Raw genomic sequence first — 17,669 nt, 5'->3', positions numbered from 1 at the left:
AGAAAGAAATTAGATCTGAATCGGATTTGGGTTCGAATTTATATTGTGAAATTAGATAGACAAGATTTGTAATTAAAATAGAAATTCTAAGCTGAAAATTTGAATGGATAGATGTAATCTTTCTATCAAATTATATTTTCAGATGTGTACGGACAAACCTATTAGATGGATGAATGGGTAAATTTAGAAAGCAATTATCTTTTAGGAGAAATTCTAAATTCATCACAAATTGTCCTGTCGCTGCCCCTTGGATAGACCCGAACTTAGTCATTCATAACTTTTTATCGTGATCGAATTTATTCGATCGCTCCGGTCAGAAGTGGCGCAACTTGGCCCTCTCCAACATATTTAAATTTTAGGCCGATCCAACGGTTCATTAGGGAGATATGACTGTCATACTGAAACTATTTTATTAAAAGACAGATATTTCTCCATTTCTTATAACTAAGAGTTCTTTATGTTTTAACTTCACAAAAATAATATATATCAAAGCATAAAATGAATTAAAGATATTAACATAATCTTTCCTTATTAGAATGTTATTAATATGCATTAGTTTTATATGATTTATTATCTGATCTAATTAAATCAAATTTAATTAAGATTAGTTAATAGTAGAAGAAGTGTAATTAATTATTAGTCAATTTAAGTAAATGAATTTTTTTTTTAAGTGAGGGAAAAAAAATTAGAAGAGAAGAGATATTAATGATTTAGTTGTTATTCATTGATTGGTTCGAATATCAATCATTATAATTGAATATTGAAATTATCAATGAGTTTATTATTTATTAATAATTGTTAAGGTTAGCAATTATTAATGAATGATAAGTATAGTTAGTATAACTATTAATTAATTTAGTTAAATTCAAATTGAGAATAGTTAATAATTGAAGTATAGCAATAAGTTATAGATCAATAATTGGTTTAGACAAAATCTCAGGAGATATATGACGTAAGGTTAAAATAGGTATTAGGTAATGAGATTTAGAGATAGTTAACTTTATATCAATTGGAATACATCGAAAATAGTTATGGAAGTTTCTATAGATCGAGTGATAATAGCTTTGGATGAGTTTAATATTTATTAATGTTTGTTGGGTCTAGAAAATTATTAATAAATAATAGAATAATGATCTAAATGATTATTGATAATACAGATTAATTAAGAAAACATCAGTATTCATATAAGAATGACGAATGTGATCATTATAGATTTTCAAATGTAACTTGTTATTAAACAATAACAAGTCATTATTGAACTATTAATATGAGTATTAAAGGAATTGGATCATAGTCAACTTTGAACCATTGTTAGTTATTAGTCAACTGATATTAATTGGAACGTTGCTATGGTTATGCAATTATTAACTAAATCAATTAATGAGAGTTAATTAGATTTAATTAATAATTAAGTTATGTAATAGAGATTTATTTAATTCTTTTAACAAGATTGTAGAGTATCTATATTGAAGTTGATAAGTCTCATGACTTGAATTATGATTTTAGATATTTTAATGGTGAAAACTTGGTAACATATAATTAAATATTAGGTCATGGAATTGTGTACCTAAGTTAATTGGTGGATTTAATTGATCATTTTAATAAAGTTATAATCTTCTTATTCGAAGATTAGTAATTGGCTCTCTTATAATTTAGATGATTAATGATCCTTGATTTATGTTAAAATTTGAAGTAACATTAAGAAGAGTCATTTAATTTGTAACATTGAGTGAATAATTTTACTAAGTGTCAAATGATTTAACATTTACCCTTAAGCTATTCTTAGAATATTATTTTAAATAATAGAAGGATAATGCTATCGGGGAACAAATGGGTTGACTTGTAGGTCAAATGATGAAACTTAAGACACTTGAAAATATACTTGCAAACAGAAAACCTGAAAACCTTTACACTTGATTCAACTATGTAAGATAGCAAAACCAAAACATGTGTCTGCATCGTGTATTCTATATGCTTCTTGTTTTGGGTTTTTGGTTAACTAGTGTTGACTAGTCCTAGGTTGTTACCAAAGGCTCGGGAGTTATGAGATGTGATGGCATGTTGATCTTATTTGGTCTCGATCTTTTAAGCCCAACCATGGTAATGTGATCGTATGCTCTATGAAATGTTTGTATTTGTTCATCGGTCTTCATGTGTGAAGCTGAGATGTATGTGTATGAGACACTTGAGCTAATCATTTTTGAGTCATCGATCAGTTATCTTTGGATTATTTTCTAGTCGTCGTGATGGGACTGAAATGTTGATTTATTTCTTGATGATGTTATGTTATGACATGTTTGAATCAACCATTTTGGAGTCTTCGATCAGTATGATTTTGAGATATTCTTTGTTGCTTGCTGAGAACCAATGGATACTTATGATTATCAGTGATGCCTTCAGTTGCCAATAGAGAACTGTTGTGGTCATGATTTTCTATGGATGCTTTTCAAATGCTCATGGATATTTGATGATTCTCTTGGAGATTTGATGATTCTTATTATGGATATTTGATGCTTTTATCATGGATATTTGATGATTCTTTTTTATGGATTATCTTTTGGATTTTCTTTACAGTCGCTTGTACAAGACTGTGGTGATTTATGATTCCATGAGCTTAGGGTAGGTAATCTACTTGTAGTGTCGAAAAGTGGCTTGCAATGGGGGTCGGGGCCCTAAGTGGCTGCCAGGGTAACTCATTGTAAGTTTGGTTAATAAGTAATAACATTTACACACTAAATGGGGATTAAATGAACCTAAAAAGATAATTTTTTTGGTTTTCGCCCATACCTTGAGTGCTTGTACAGGCTAGGACAGGAGTAGTGAGAACGCATGGTTGCAACCGTGCATTCCGTAGTATGCCTCGTCAGTATGAGAGGATACTAGTGGCCGCATGAGATCAGTATGGACCCGTGGAGTTTAGCTAACTGCCAAGGTAATTTGTATGTGATAAATGCGATGACACTTTCCCACTTGCATAGTAGGTTTCCTACATGTTATTGTGTGCCTCTGGAAATTAGATGTCGATTTTGTGTGTGATAGAAACCTTTGAGTTAGTATACTTTTAGGATTCCTGGACTTATAGAGATTTATGCTTTGTGGATTGATAGCCTATTTGGGACTTGAGATTATCTCCTCAACACGATGGGAGTGGACCACTTAGGTTCCATGCGGTCGGGTGGTAGTGTATTTTCCACTCTTATCATTTGAGATCCGTCGGAGACACCGTGGCTGGAGCATTCTTGGTTGGTATTTATCTTCATTATGTTCTTGGAGCATTATGATAGATGATATACCTTATGATGGATGTATTTTCTGGTATGTTTCCTATATTGATGATTTGCATATGTTAGATGATGGTATCCTATGCTTTACTTTGCATTTTAGTAGGATGTTTTAGGAGTGACATTCCTACTATGTTAATACCGATGATCTCTTCGGTGCTTTGGAATGTTACACACGGAGGGATAGCTAGGATCCACGATGGTCTAATGATGCTATTTACGGTTGGGAGGAACTGTGCACTTAGTTAGTTATGTCTGTGATTTATGGTTATCTCTTATGATGGATGTTTATATCTTTATGATGATGATGTATCATGTATGATATGAGGTTTCATTTACTTTTAATTGCATCATTGATTAATATTGGATGATGATGTACTTTATTTACATGGATGTTCATTCTTTTAGGCTTTTCATACCTTGTGACATGTACAGTGGATGGTTGAGCAATCTGAAATGTAATTACATAAAAGACACTTGAATGTTGGACGTATTATTGATATTTCATAAGGATGTGATGTTAGATGAATGGTTAAGATTAGATGTGATTCAATGTTAAGGGATCTTTAAAGAATGTAATCTGATATGTTATGTATACTTTTATTCGAATTGTATCTATTGCTTCCGCAAGTGTTGTGAATGGTTTATCTTTCATGTTTTAAAAAAAAAAAATTGTTTGGTAAACTTAGTGAAATTCTTTGGATCCTTTGGCGGGGCATTACACCTACTCAAGTGTCCCCATGTCAATACTAAAAAGTGCCTCCTCCAAATCATGTGTACTATGCCACTCTACTGAAAAAGGCAAATCAGGATCAATTAAGGATGAATGAAGAACATGTGTCAATGACTCAAATGTCTCCTCTAAAGAGAAAGTTGCCTCCTCCAACTATTTTATTAAAGGATCTAACATTATGTCAACCTCAAAAGACTGATAAAGTAGAGAATGAAGATGAGGGTTAGTATGCTCCCTCACAATAATTGAAGAAGGATCATCTTCACCAAAGAGAAGATGAATAAAAGCATCATTAGGAGCAACAATAGATGCAATATCAATAGGAGGAGAAGAAATGCATGATCAACCACTCTCATAGAAAGAATCTCTATAGTCTCCAAGTCTCTGATAAAATCAAAATCAAGTGTGAATTCCACATTGTATCTCCATGAGTGAGCTGATAGATGGAAAGAAGATTATGACTTAGGTGGGGTACGCACAACATGTCTTTGAAGTATCCCTCCCCCTTATCAATAGTTCCTTTCCCAATAACATCCATGTATGCATGATTGCCCATCAAAATAGGTGGAGTGTGACAAGGATCAAATGATGAAAACATAAGACTGTGAAGATGCCATATGATGAGAAGCCCCTAAATATAGAAGCCATCTCCCTAAATCTTGACTTGAAGTAGCAACTAAGGCTTGAGATTTTCCCATGTGATCCTTTCCTTTATCAAAATATGAATGCGAAGAAGGGGATGAAGTAGTCATTTTGGAAGGTAGACCGATTTGATTCTTCTTAAGAAGATTCTTGAGTTCATCTATCTCCTTCTTGTAACAATGATGTTCTTCATGTCCATTCTTCTTGCAAAATGCACAAGTAAGCAATTTTTTCTTAGATAATTTCCCCTTATTGTTGGAATTATCCTATGGTAAAGAGGTTGAGTCTTCTTTCTCTTGTTGGGAATTTTGTTTTCATGATCTTTTCTTCTTGTTAGGCTCTTTTCCTTGATTCCCTTTGCTAGCCACCAATGCTTTAGACTTTGAAAACTTGAAAATCCTCATGCTCATCAAGTTTTATTGTTCTACCATCAACATCTATGTGAAGGCATCAAATGAAGGAATGATGTAGGAATAATCTAAGGTCAACTTATGAGTGTTGAAGGTGGAAACAAATGATGCATACTCTCGAGGAAGTTATCTCATCAAATTATGGATCAATTCTTCATCCTTTATTGTAATTCCACAATCCTTAACCATCGACCTTAGCTCATGTGCCTTGGTGATATAGTCACGAATTGTGTTGAAAACTCCTTAGGATCTAATGACATGAGATTTTCATCAAGTTCAAAACCCCTAGCTTTGTTTACTTTTTCATACAAGCTAGAAAACTTATCCTGTTCTTCCTTTATAGTCTTAGAATTGTCAATATGGAACATAAGATCATCATGTCCATACTTCCTCAAAGTACCATAACAACCTTATTGTTATGATTCTATTCATTTAGTTTATCAAGATTAGATGGTGCAATCATGGTTCCAATAATATAATCAATTAAACCTTTTTTTAATAATTTTAGTCCATACTCTAATTTTTCATGTAGCATAGTTATGTGGAGTCAAAACTAGAAATCTAGGAGAACCCATGATGCACAATAAAAAAAACACGAAATAAATAGAAGAAAAAATACTTAAGACACCCCCCCAAATCACTCAATCAAAGAATCTTTAGTTTGGAAAATACACCAATTTGCAAATGTGGGTTTGCGTACCACAGTGAGAAAGCTCACCACGAAGAATGGTACTTGTAATCCTCCAAATTGGAAAATAGGGCTTCCAAGTCTAATTTGCCTTAGATTTGACTTTTCCTCATCATAGGACAATTCATAGTTAAAGTTTGCCAGAATGGCCACCTGGACACAATGGTGAGGTCAAATCTTGCTCAAAACACTCCCAATAATTGTAGATATCCTGGAATTGAATCATGGCCTTCTAAAAATAAATAAAAATAATGCTCTCTTTTTAGGATTTATGAGCATCCTATTAAAGGTGGAGCCCCACTTGACCAAAGCTTTCTTTTTAAGGTTTATGGGTTTTACCCTAGTTTGACCCTTTGAGTTGGTCCTAGCCCCACCTTGTCTATTGATCTCAACAGTTTGGTCTTTACCCTTTTTTCTTGCATGACCATGCAATTACTGGATCCCTAAGCCCTCCAAAATATTTCTTTTCTTTCAAGTACCAAAATGTAAAGATAAGCATAGGAATGTTTCTCAACAAGAGAAATAAGAATAAGTTGTGGAAATTTGATTTGGTCTTTGGCTCTTGTGTGTCTACTAAGTTTGTGTGGACCCCAAAGAATTTCACCCCTTATCTTGTGGCTAATATTCCTTCTATCTCATTTTCCTTACCCTCCCCCAAAACCTAGCTAAGTTATCCTATGGATCTCAAAATCCCTCGGTCTACTTCCCCTACCCTCCTTTCTAAAGGTGTTAATGGAGGAATTGATCATGAGGTCTTAGCCCTCAAGTTCGATGAATTGTGCATATGCCATGTAACAAACTCAAAGTTGTTGCCAAGTGGTTTCTCTTTCAACTTCAGATAGCCTCAAAAGAAAGATAAATAAACTCGAGGTCCTTGTTGAAGTGGAATGCATGGTTGAAGACTAGACCAAAGGAAAGAGGGATGAGTTGTTGTGGGAAGTGGGAAGAGATTTTGGAGAGAAGTTGTGCAACTGGGAGATGTTAGAGGAGCATATTTTGGAGATTCACATTGTACTGCCTTTAGAGGAAAAGAAAAATGAGATCCTTATTTCTTTAGCATCTATGAATGAGTCCTAGGTTTAGTTGGGGGATAAAATCAAGGATTTGGCTTCTTAGAAGAGAGCTTCCTAGGATAGAGTGGAAAATGCCATTAGCATGAATTAGGATGAGTTGGATGAAAGGAAATAAAAAAGAAAAAGGAGGGAGGAATCTTGTGATAAAGAGGAAAGTCTTTAGTTGGTTTCTAAGAAGGAGGTTATCCCTGAGGATGCAGCTTCTTCAAAACCTGCTAAGATTCCCTCCTTTCTAGAGAAGCTCAAGGAGTTGAGAAAGTAGTAGACTCTGTTGTGGCATAGTTATGGTTCTGGGGTTTGGTGTTGGTGTGTGTTTCTTGGTTCTGGTTTGTATTGGGTGTTATATTTTTGAATTGGTTTGTCTTAGCTAGTGTAGTTTCTTGGTTTTGTTCTATTTGGGACTAGTCTTAGTTTATTTTTTATTTTGGTTCTAATTTTTGTCCATTTTGTAGGGTCTCGCTTCTTGTAAACCCCCAACTTTTTGTTTGCTACTCTTGATGTTACTTTTTGTTAATGGGTTTAGGCCCTTTCTCACTTTATATAATTACTACTCTCAAATAAATAACAATAATTCTTAAGTGAATAACCCCTGTGGGTTAGACGAGTTGGTTTTGAGGATATGGGTAGATCCCCATGGTCTTAGGTTTGACTCCCTGCCCATCAGTACCCCACCACGAACACTTGGGGGATGTGCTAGTTATCTCATGGCTGAAGGGACTAGTCTCACCCCAAGTTTGCCCCATAAAGGGAACCCATTGGGCTTGGGTCGTGGGGATACCCTCTAGAAACAAAACAAAAATTCTTAAGTGGATAAGTTAATCTATATTATTTAGATAGATGTATTCAAGATATTATTTAAAGCAAAAATGAAATAGAAGCATTGATAAATGATGCATTTTTTGGACATAAAAAAACTTTACATCAAGTAATAAAATAAGCAACATTACAACATAAAATAAGTCTTGATTCGTATAAAATAAAATAATGTAACACAATCCTTTGCATAATTTAATGAAACAAATAGAATATAGATAAATAAATTAGATTTACTTAGCTAATAAATAAATAAAAATTGAAAAACAAACTTAAAAGTTACATTAAGAAATAAAATAAGGAACTTCTTAAAATAAATTAAGTCTCAAATAAAATATAATTAAGTAAATTTTAAAGTAAAAAAAAAAACATGTGTAAGTAAATAAAATTACCTTTTGAATAAGCAATAAGAATCGAACATTGTTATTCTCTTTTAATCTAGCCTTAATAAAGTTTAAAATTATATTTATTAATAAAAATACATGTAATATTATTATTCAGTAGTATATGTCATTTATTTGATAATCTAAAAAATTATCCATAAATTTCATTAAAAATATAATATGTAAGTTTTTATATAAATCAAATCTTAATCACTATTAATATATTTAAAAAAATGGATTGCCAAGGAGAAAGTAACCAAGATACTTTAGGTAAGAATCTCCACTTCTTCTTCAAAACCAAATATGCCAATATGCTCAATCAAATTGCAAACAAGACAAAGGAACCTAAAATTTCTATCTCAAATCTATTTGTGGCCTCTGATCTCATTACTAATGATCTTCCCTTGGCTATGAATATGATTTCCCATGCCTTAGATCAAATATCTCAGACGAAGAAGTTGTTGATACTTAGAAGACATCATTTCTCTTTTACAAAATATTCTAAAAAGGAGGGTTCCACAATAGACAATCAATAATTAAACCCAAAGCAAAAACCATGTAATAGTAGAGCTCTTAACGATGATCAATACCCAATCTTTATATCAGAATATAATAGCATTCTAGAAGAAGGAAACATCAAAAACCAAAAAATTCTTGTCAATCACTCCAACTCTCTTTTGCATTCCATTCATCCCAAGCCCTATATCCCTCTACATAGGAAAAGCCTTTCGGTATTTAAAACTCTCCAGGAGATTCCATTTGGAAAATCATCCAAAGTTAATTATTCCCTTTCTAATGTAAATTCTAGATCTTTTTTTTCTAAAGAACATAAGTTTGATAAGAAAGTGACAATGGCCAATCTAGGGTATAGCAAAATAATCTTATGAAAATTAGTAAAAGAATTATTTACTAGATTTTAACTGTAATTTGTAAGTATGACACAACTCTACCTATATACGTTATATGACACCTAGATTGTGATTGGAAATTAATATAAGATTGAGTGAATAAGAGTCAATCAATGAGAGACTACTTGAATCAGAGAAATTTGATAAAATATATTATCAACTATATTTATAATCAAACTTGAGAGAAGATATGTGTAATGCATGAAATAATAAGAATAGTTAGAATTCATATATAAAGAGACATAACAAGGATAAGCAACTAAAATTTATGAAATATTAGGTGTTTGGCTATTATATACATACACTACCTATCTTGCTTATCATGCCTTTGTCTAGCTTCCTTTAAATAATATGCCTATTGTGCCTCCATTATCTCACTAATAATTCCTAATCAAGCTATAACTATAGTCATGCCCAACATGGATTATTTATGTGTTAAGGTATAGAAATGATCTATGTGAGTTAGGTTATTGAGAAAGTAAGATATGATTAAATAATATTTGTGCAAAAGGACCAATTTATTGAGCTATATCATAAGTTATTTAAGATGGATATAGAGAAAAAAAGGATTGTTAAGTTGGTGTAAATAAGTTGGTGACTTAAATGTGATTCAATGTCATGGGACCCTTAAGAATTGTAATCTATTTTATGGTATGTGTTTATGTGAATGTTAATTGATTCTGCTATATTATGCTATTTTTGTTAAGTTATTATCTTTAAAAAAAATGTTTGACAAACTTAGTGAAACTTTAGGTTAACTTCTTTTGGGTCACATGGCGGGGCGTTACATATCTAGAACATCCAAAAATAAAAATTATATAATTGCATATTATTTAAATGGATTCATATTGGTATATTATTATTTGATGTGGATTTAATATATATTAGATTTATTATTAATTAAACTTAAATATGATTCAACGCCATGGGACCCTTAAGAACTATAATATGTTTTATGGTATGCGTTTATGTGAATGTTAATTATTTTCGCTATATTATTCTATTGTTGTTAAGTTATTATCTTTATAAAAAAATGTTTGAAAAACTTAGTGAAACTTTAGGTTAACTTCTTTTGGGTCACATGGTGGGGCGTTACATATCTAGAACATTCAAAAATAAAAATAGGCTTTAGATCTATATTTTCTCTTTTATAATGATTCCAATTTCAACTCGCCTAAAATCGACAGTTTTCATTTCCCACCATATTTTTCAAAACAAATATATTTTGACCAAAATAAAAATTATACATTCTAGAAAAGGACTCTCTCCTCTAGAACAACATATCAGCTTCAATTTTTTTTATATGATTTAATATTTTTTTCTTTTTCAAAATTGATATCTTTTCGAATGTTAAAATACATGCTTGTAGATTTTTTTAATTATAATATGCTATATCTAATTAAAATAGTATCAATTCTATATGAGAATATTATTGACTTTGAGCTCTATAAAATGGTGTTTATAAGTTATTAAAAAAATATCATAAAAAATAGTAGAGTTATTGAAAAATGATTATGTTTCTTTAGTAATTTGATACAAACTAGTATAAACCATGTATTTAATAAACATTTTCAATTGCAAAGTGTGAGACCATGTATAACTTAGCTGGAATGAAATAATCTAGATCATATGTTTGAACAAAATTGATTTTTAGATAGAAATACTCAAATTCAGTCATTTTGTGAAGTTAGCTTAAAAGGTGACACAACTTTGTACTTTTACCTAGAAATGATCTATGTGAGTTAGGTTATTGAGAAAGTAAGATATGAATAAATAATATTTGTGTAAAAGGACCAATTTATTGAGCTATATCATAAGTTATTTAAGATGGATATAGAGAAAAAAGGATTGATAAGTTGGTGTTAATGAGATGGGTAGATATCAACCAAGGCAAGCCATTGAAGTAGATATAGATTGCACCTTTTTAGATGACATAGAAGTGTTCTATGCATAGTCCATGCATAAACATATTCACTCAATCTAACATAAATATAGATCACAAGTAAATTGAAGAATGATAGTTGAACTAATAAAGATGAACTAAATCACATGATTACATGAGTACATTCTAATACTGTAGGGTTGGGAAGACTAAATTGGATACTTGGGAAATTTTCTTATGACTTCTATGAGAATCTTATTTTGGTGACAAACATCAAGGTGAAACTAATGCTATGTAATAAAAGAAACTCTTTCAAATAGTAAAAAAAAACTAAAAATGAGTATATCCAAAAATTAGCTCCAAAGCATCATTTGATAAGAATAATTTGGTGGTCCAAAATATCAAAAACCCTTCTACATGGTACACAATTTTGTGTGTCACCTCCGTAGTATAGTATAAAAAAGGGAGAGCTTGGCTAGTAGCACCACCATTCTAAACATGTGTGATATGGTTGTCAATGGGATGGAATTTTATATTAGCAAAGTGTTGGTAAGGTATCTTAAGCCTAGAATGAGAAAAAGAAAGATATAATATGCATTTAGATTTGGTTATCTTATTACATTCTTTCTATTTTATTTCATATGGAGGTTACCAACTTATGTGGCATATTCATGATCTAATGAGAGAAGTATGGATCAAAAAATAAATGCAGATGTAAGAAGTTTTTGACAACAAAGTATATAGAAGTGTACTGAAGTCTCTTTAAGACCTTCTAGATGAATATGTAAGCTAAGGACCACCTATCATGTTGAAATAGTGTGAAAGCATGAAAGTGAAAACACATTCATAATAAACATTTGACTTTTTGTACATAAAACTAGTATGTAGTTAGAAATGTTGTAGGCACTAGAATTTTCTTATGTGGTAACTAATAAGTTGATTGAAGCAAGTGCTAAGAATTTATTTATTTTTATTCACTATATATATATATATATATATATATATATATATATATATATATATATATATATATATATATATATATATATATATATATATATATATATATATATATATATATATATATATATATATATATATATATATATATATATATATATATATATATATATATATATATATATATATATATATATATATAATTGTAAATTTGTTACTTGTTATCTAACTCTCTTAGGAATACAAATTCAATCAACTATTAGAACTCTATTAAAAACTCATTATTATATGTTTTAACAAAAGGAAAATACATCACCTTTTGTTAATAATCTTTGCATTTACTTCTATTGTATATATTTTTCACTTTTAATTATTACTAATTTCTTATAAATAACATTGACAAATTTATTACTTTTTACAATTTAGACAAGTCATTAGAACTAATTTTAAAAATTAGCACTTTTCTTATAATTTATATGGTGCTTGACAAACTTTGTAACATGACTAGAGATACTAGTACAATATATGGTTCAATATTAAATAGATTGGAAAAAAATAGTTAAACATGATAAAAATTAACAAGCAAATAATTTTAAAATATATATTCAGAACAAAATAAAAAATCTTAATGAACATTTATTTCATAATATATATAAGACAACAAACTTATTCAGACATGTTTGTCCTAATTAGTGACCATTTTATAATGAATACTTGTGATATTCCTCTTCTTATATTAATAAGACAAACTTATCTCATAGTTTATATTTACATTTTATATTATTCAACTACCAAACACAACAAGAGACATAATGCGTCAAAGTTCCTACCAATAATTAGAAAAGAAAGAAAATAGAGATTTATAGATAGAAAGGAATGATAGAAAGAGAGAATGATATGTTTTTATAAGGAAAGTAATTTAAAATATTAATAATTATATTATTTTAAGAAAATTTTTAATAACAATAGAAATTATATTATATGAATGAACTACTCATTTCTACAAATTCAACTATAAGTTAATTATTTAATTTTAAAAAATAAATTGTTGATTACTTAATTCAAACTACCAAGATATCTAGTAAGTTTAAGGGGTAGTATTAGTTTGACAATTTGTAAAATGGTATAAAAAATAATTAAAGCAAGATTGTAAAATAGTAGCTAGTAAAACATAGTGTAAACTTAAAAGAAATAGTATTTTACGATTGACAAAAGTAAACATCAATGTAAAACTAATAAATATATTTAAAATAAAAAAATATAAAATATCTAGTTCTATATTTGAAGTTGGCAAGGAAAAAAAAGGTGATAATTAATATTGATTACATTCATTTTTGTTCAAAGTGGTGTGAGGTGGAAGATAAATTTTTTTTTTTTTTTGAAAATCTAATGAACTTGTCACAAGTGTGGAAAAGATAAAGTTGTAATTAATCCATTCATTAATACATGATAGAATTGTTAGAGAAAATTTTTATTTTTGTTGAAGAAAATTGAATTTTCTCATTGTCAAAAAGAGAATGGTCGAATAGAGTGAATGGAAAATGTGATTTATAAAATAATGAAAAATTAGAAAAAGATATAAACATTTGAAAAATAAAATTAACCTTTTAAATCTCATGAATTATTAGTTAGTTGAATTGAATGAAATAAATAGTATCCTATTTTTGACAGGAACTAATAATATAGAAAAACCAACAAACAAAACTCGGCATTAAAAAAATAATCACAACTCAGTCAACTTTGTAAATAACCATACTTATCAGAAATCTACATAATTTATCCATTCAAAGTAGGTAATACCATTCTCCGTGAAACACGACTTTTACAACGAAATACGTTCCTTATTTTCATCACATATCGTCCAGAATGTTTTTATGAAAAACAATGAAGTTGTGGGCACGGAATTCGCTCGTTTTCCACGGGAAGGACAATAAAAGAAAGAAAAAATAAATAAATACAAAGCGATATTTGCTGTACCGAAGTAGCGTATGTGAGAAACTATGGATACATATGTCAACATGATTTAGTAGGTAAGCATCAGTCATTAGAATCGATTGATGAACGACTGAACCCTCGCCATCTCTCAAAATCTTCACGGTGGAGTTCCCCGATCAACACAGTGGTGACCAAACTACACCCTCCAATTTGAACATGCTACTAATTTTCCCACCCGTGGGGCCGAGGAAAACCCACGAGCTCCGTTGCCTGCGCTACGATTATGTGTTCGTTGCGCAAAACAGGTCAGCCGGGAAATTCCCGTGAATTGGACGAAGAGGTAGAATTGGAGGTAAAGAAGGCATCGGCCGTATCAGAAGACATAAGCCACGTGAAGTCCCCTCTGCTGTTGCACGACGACTCCAGGTCCAACTCCATGCTCTGCAATGCACAGATCATGTTTTGCGATGGATTGCCGATTGACTCGAGAATAAGAAGCGCCTCAGATATGGAAGGTCGGCACCCGACTCTCGGATGAGCGCACTGCAACGCCAGCAGCAACACCCTCTCCATACTCTTCTTGCAACCCGAATGCCGAATCCTCTCATCGATTATCTCCGCCGACCTCCCATTCTGACTCATGTCGACCACCCAGTCAGAAACGAGCACGTGCTCGAGTCGATTAGTGCGCGAGTCGAAAGCCCGCCGGCCCGTCAGGAGCTCCAGCACAATGATACCAAAGCTGAAAACGTCGCTCTTATCGTTGAGGTGCCCGTAGAGCGCGTACTCGGGAGCCACGTAGCCCAGCGTCCCGACCGTTCGTGTGGTGTAATGCGTCTTGTCCTTCGTCTTGAACTTGGCCATCCCGAAATCGGCCACGAGCGGGCTGAGGTCCTCGTCGAGCAAGACGTTCGCCGCTTTGACGTCCCTGTGAATGATGGCTGGCTTGGCGTCTTCGTGCAGGTACACCAAACCCCTCGCTATACCAACAATGATCTTGAAACGTTGCGGCCACGTTAAGCACGGCCGGGTCGAGCTGAAGAAATAATCGGCCAGGCTGCCGTTCTCCATCAAGTCGTACACCAGAACCTGCTCTGGCTCTTGCTCGATCACCCCCACGCTGTATCCCTTCAGAGGCAACAAGTTCCGGTGTTTGGTAGTGCTGATGACCTGGACCTCGTGGCTGAACTCCTCCTCCGCTCTCTGCCTAAAGTCCTTGAATCTCTTCACCGCTATTCGGGACCCATCGGGCAGGCTGCCTCTGTAGACCATCCCGAAGCTCCCTTCCCCGATCAGATTCGAGTCCACGAAGTTCCCCGTGGCTTCTTTGATCTCCTCCATGTTGAAGAAAATGAGGCCCGTGCTCTCACTGAGGATCTCGTATCTCCGGATCAGCTTCGTCTTCTGCATTTCCTTCACGCCGCGGATCCTTCTCAGGTACCCAAAAACGGCGGCCAGGACGAGGAAGAGAACGGCGAGAGAAGGAACGAGCGTCATGATGAGCGTCCTGGTGACCGCGTTCGGAGTTCTGCTGCGTCGGCGGCGAGGAGGACCGGTAGCGCTGGCCACGAGAGACATATTCGTGACGCTCAGGACGCAGTACGTCGCGTCGGGGCCTAGCGCGTCGTAGCAATTTATCCCGCCGCCGACGTAGATGATCACAAACGCCGGGCAATTGGATTTCCCCTTGAGTGGGGAGATTTGGTTCAAGTAGTTGAGCGCCCGTCCCATGGCCATCACGCAGCTGTTGCACTGGAACGCCCCCGCCCTCGACGCGTTGCAGCTCTGTTGCAGCGCCGTCACGTTGACGGTTTTCTCGAAGCTCGCGAGATCGGTGATGTTGTCGCAGGTGGAGGAGTCGCTGAGGAAGTTGTGGAGGCCGAGTCTGCAGGCCGCGATGAGTTTGGAGTCGATCCCGCGATGAACGAGCTGCTTGTCCAGTTCGGCGACGCAGGAGTCGGCGGTGGCGTTGTCTGGCAGGAGGAAAGAGTGCGTGGTGTGCAGCCACGAGAAGTGCAGGATTTTGACCAGGTCGATTATGCCTTGGCAGCAGTATGATTTGTCGGGGGAAAAGCACTGCTGAAATAACCAGGAGTGGGCGTCCAGTTCGGCTGTTATGTTCATCGGGCACACCACTCCCACGGCTTTTGATTCCTGAACGATGGATGTCATCAGTATTGCCGCCATTGTTAGTCCCGCTAAGGTCTTGTACTTGTGATCCATTTGGTACTTCTCCCTACCAAAATGGTCTGCGAGAGAGTTTATTAGTAGGGCAGATTAGATGCGTTGAAGAATAATGAGTGGAAGGAGAAGCGCACACGCAAGATGCGATCAGCTTACCAACCCAGAAAGTAATTAATTGCGTGGATTGAACAATGTGAATAGAGTCGTGTACACCAAATGAGCAGCCGCCATAAGCGGTTAATAAAAATGTGGATTAAATTTACTGTATACCGTTACTGTCGCTGTGAGTGTAATTGTCAATGAAAACTCTATAATTATAAAATGGCTCCTGCTGAAAAAGTCGATCTTAGCTTCTGGCCATTGACGATCGATTAGGAGGACTGTCTTTTCAAGTGATTGTTATTGATTGGAATTCTGTGGCTTGCCAACGTTTTACTCGGTAATTCAGCTTTAAAAACTTGGTGCAATGGACCTTTCAGTTTGGCTTTTTAAATTTAATAGACCAGCTTTGACAAGATGTTTGATTCTTTTCAAGGTATATTTGTAGTGGTTATTTATTTCTGGTGTACTTGGTCCCAAATGACCCTTTCGAATTTGAATGTGCTTAACATCAGATGTGATCTTTTTCCTTACCAGTAAAAAAAACATGTATTGATTTAAATTTAGTGTTATTTTATTAAAATTTTAATTATAAATAAATTTGTTTTAGGTAAAAATATTAAAAAATATAACATAAAGATGTTTAAGTGTCTATAAAATTTGGTTGAGTGAATACATCAATTATTGTCTCTACATTTAAATAATTACGAAATATTCTTATCTTGAGAAGGCATGCAACAATATTTTTTTTCTTCTAAAAATCAAGAGCATGTTTATTACTATAGAATTATATTTATTCTATTTAAGTTCAGATAAATAATAAATTAGATAATATTAATAAATAAAAAAGGAGTTAAACTCGATAGTTGATAAAACCAATCAGACAGCTAGAAATTTGTTTATTTATGATAATAGGTTATAGTTGAAGAGTAGGTGAATTAACTACCTTATTGTGAAAGGAAGCTTAATGTACTCAAAATAAATTATATACAATAGACTCATTACTATTTTATCTTCTAATATAGAAGATGTAAATAAACAAGTTAAAATATTAATCAAATTAATACATTTTTCTTAGCTTTTTAAATATTCAACTTTGTTCAAAATTAGATTATGCTATAGAAAGGAAATAAGTATAAAGAGGGTCAACAATTTGAAATGTTCATTTGATTTTGATGTTTTAGATGTTAAATAAAAAATCTCAAATAAGAGGATGAAACAATCAATATTGTTGATTGTAGTGAGACAATAGAACCAAGGTGTTTCTATGGTTGCAAAGGATCACTTACTTGCAAATACCTCCTTTACGTATGAAGAACTTAACAAGAAAGCTTTATAGAGACAGTCTAACTATAGCGTATTCATATAGTTTGAAATGCATCACATATGTATTAAATTTAAAATTATTGTATAGGATATTATAGATTTACACAAGGGTAATCTCATAATGTGTGTTCCACTTATGGGTTAGGATATAGACAATCTCATTGTACACATACAAATCAACACCTTCATTCAAAGATTAAATATACATCACGAGTTAATAACATTTATATGAAGGGGGGTTTTTATAAGAAATTTTTCTCTACTTTCAAATTTTTCACATTAACTATTCCTATTGGAATAGAACACCAAGTTGAAGAAATGAATGCTCCTCATACATAGCTCCTTCATTGGA

The 17,669-nt window shown here is 33.0% G+C and overlaps 1 protein-coding gene across 1 annotated transcript; it reads right to left on the bottom strand.

Annotated features, from left to right (window-relative positions):
• Positions 1 to 13,529: 13,529 nt before the first annotated feature.
• Positions 13,530 to 16,140, bottom strand: LOC149567239 (putative receptor-like protein kinase At1g11050). Its single transcript, XM_089820419.1, has one exon. It carries the CDS (start codon positions 15,929 to 15,931, stop codon positions 14,015 to 14,017), a length of 1,917 nt encoding a protein of 638 aa, XP_089676545.1. The 5' UTR covers positions 15,932 to 16,140; the 3' UTR covers positions 13,530 to 14,014.
• Between the last annotated feature and the right edge of the window lie 1,529 nt (positions 16,141 to 17,669).

This window comes from Cupressus sempervirens, chromosome 3 (genome assembly GCF_028749045.1).
Source record: "Cupressus sempervirens isolate cs-2001-9-10 chromosome 3, ASM2874904v1, whole genome shotgun sequence".
In the NCBI taxonomy this organism is placed as follows: domain Eukaryota; kingdom Viridiplantae; phylum Streptophyta; class Pinopsida; order Cupressales; family Cupressaceae; genus Cupressus; species Cupressus sempervirens.
This window is presented reverse-complemented; position numbering and strand designations above follow the sequence as displayed.

Excerpts from the sequence above, each read along its gene's own strand:
- LOC149567239 (XM_089820419.1), bottom strand. The coding sequence starts at position 15,931 with ATGGATCACAAGTACAAGACCTTAGCGGGACTAACAATGGCGGCAATA.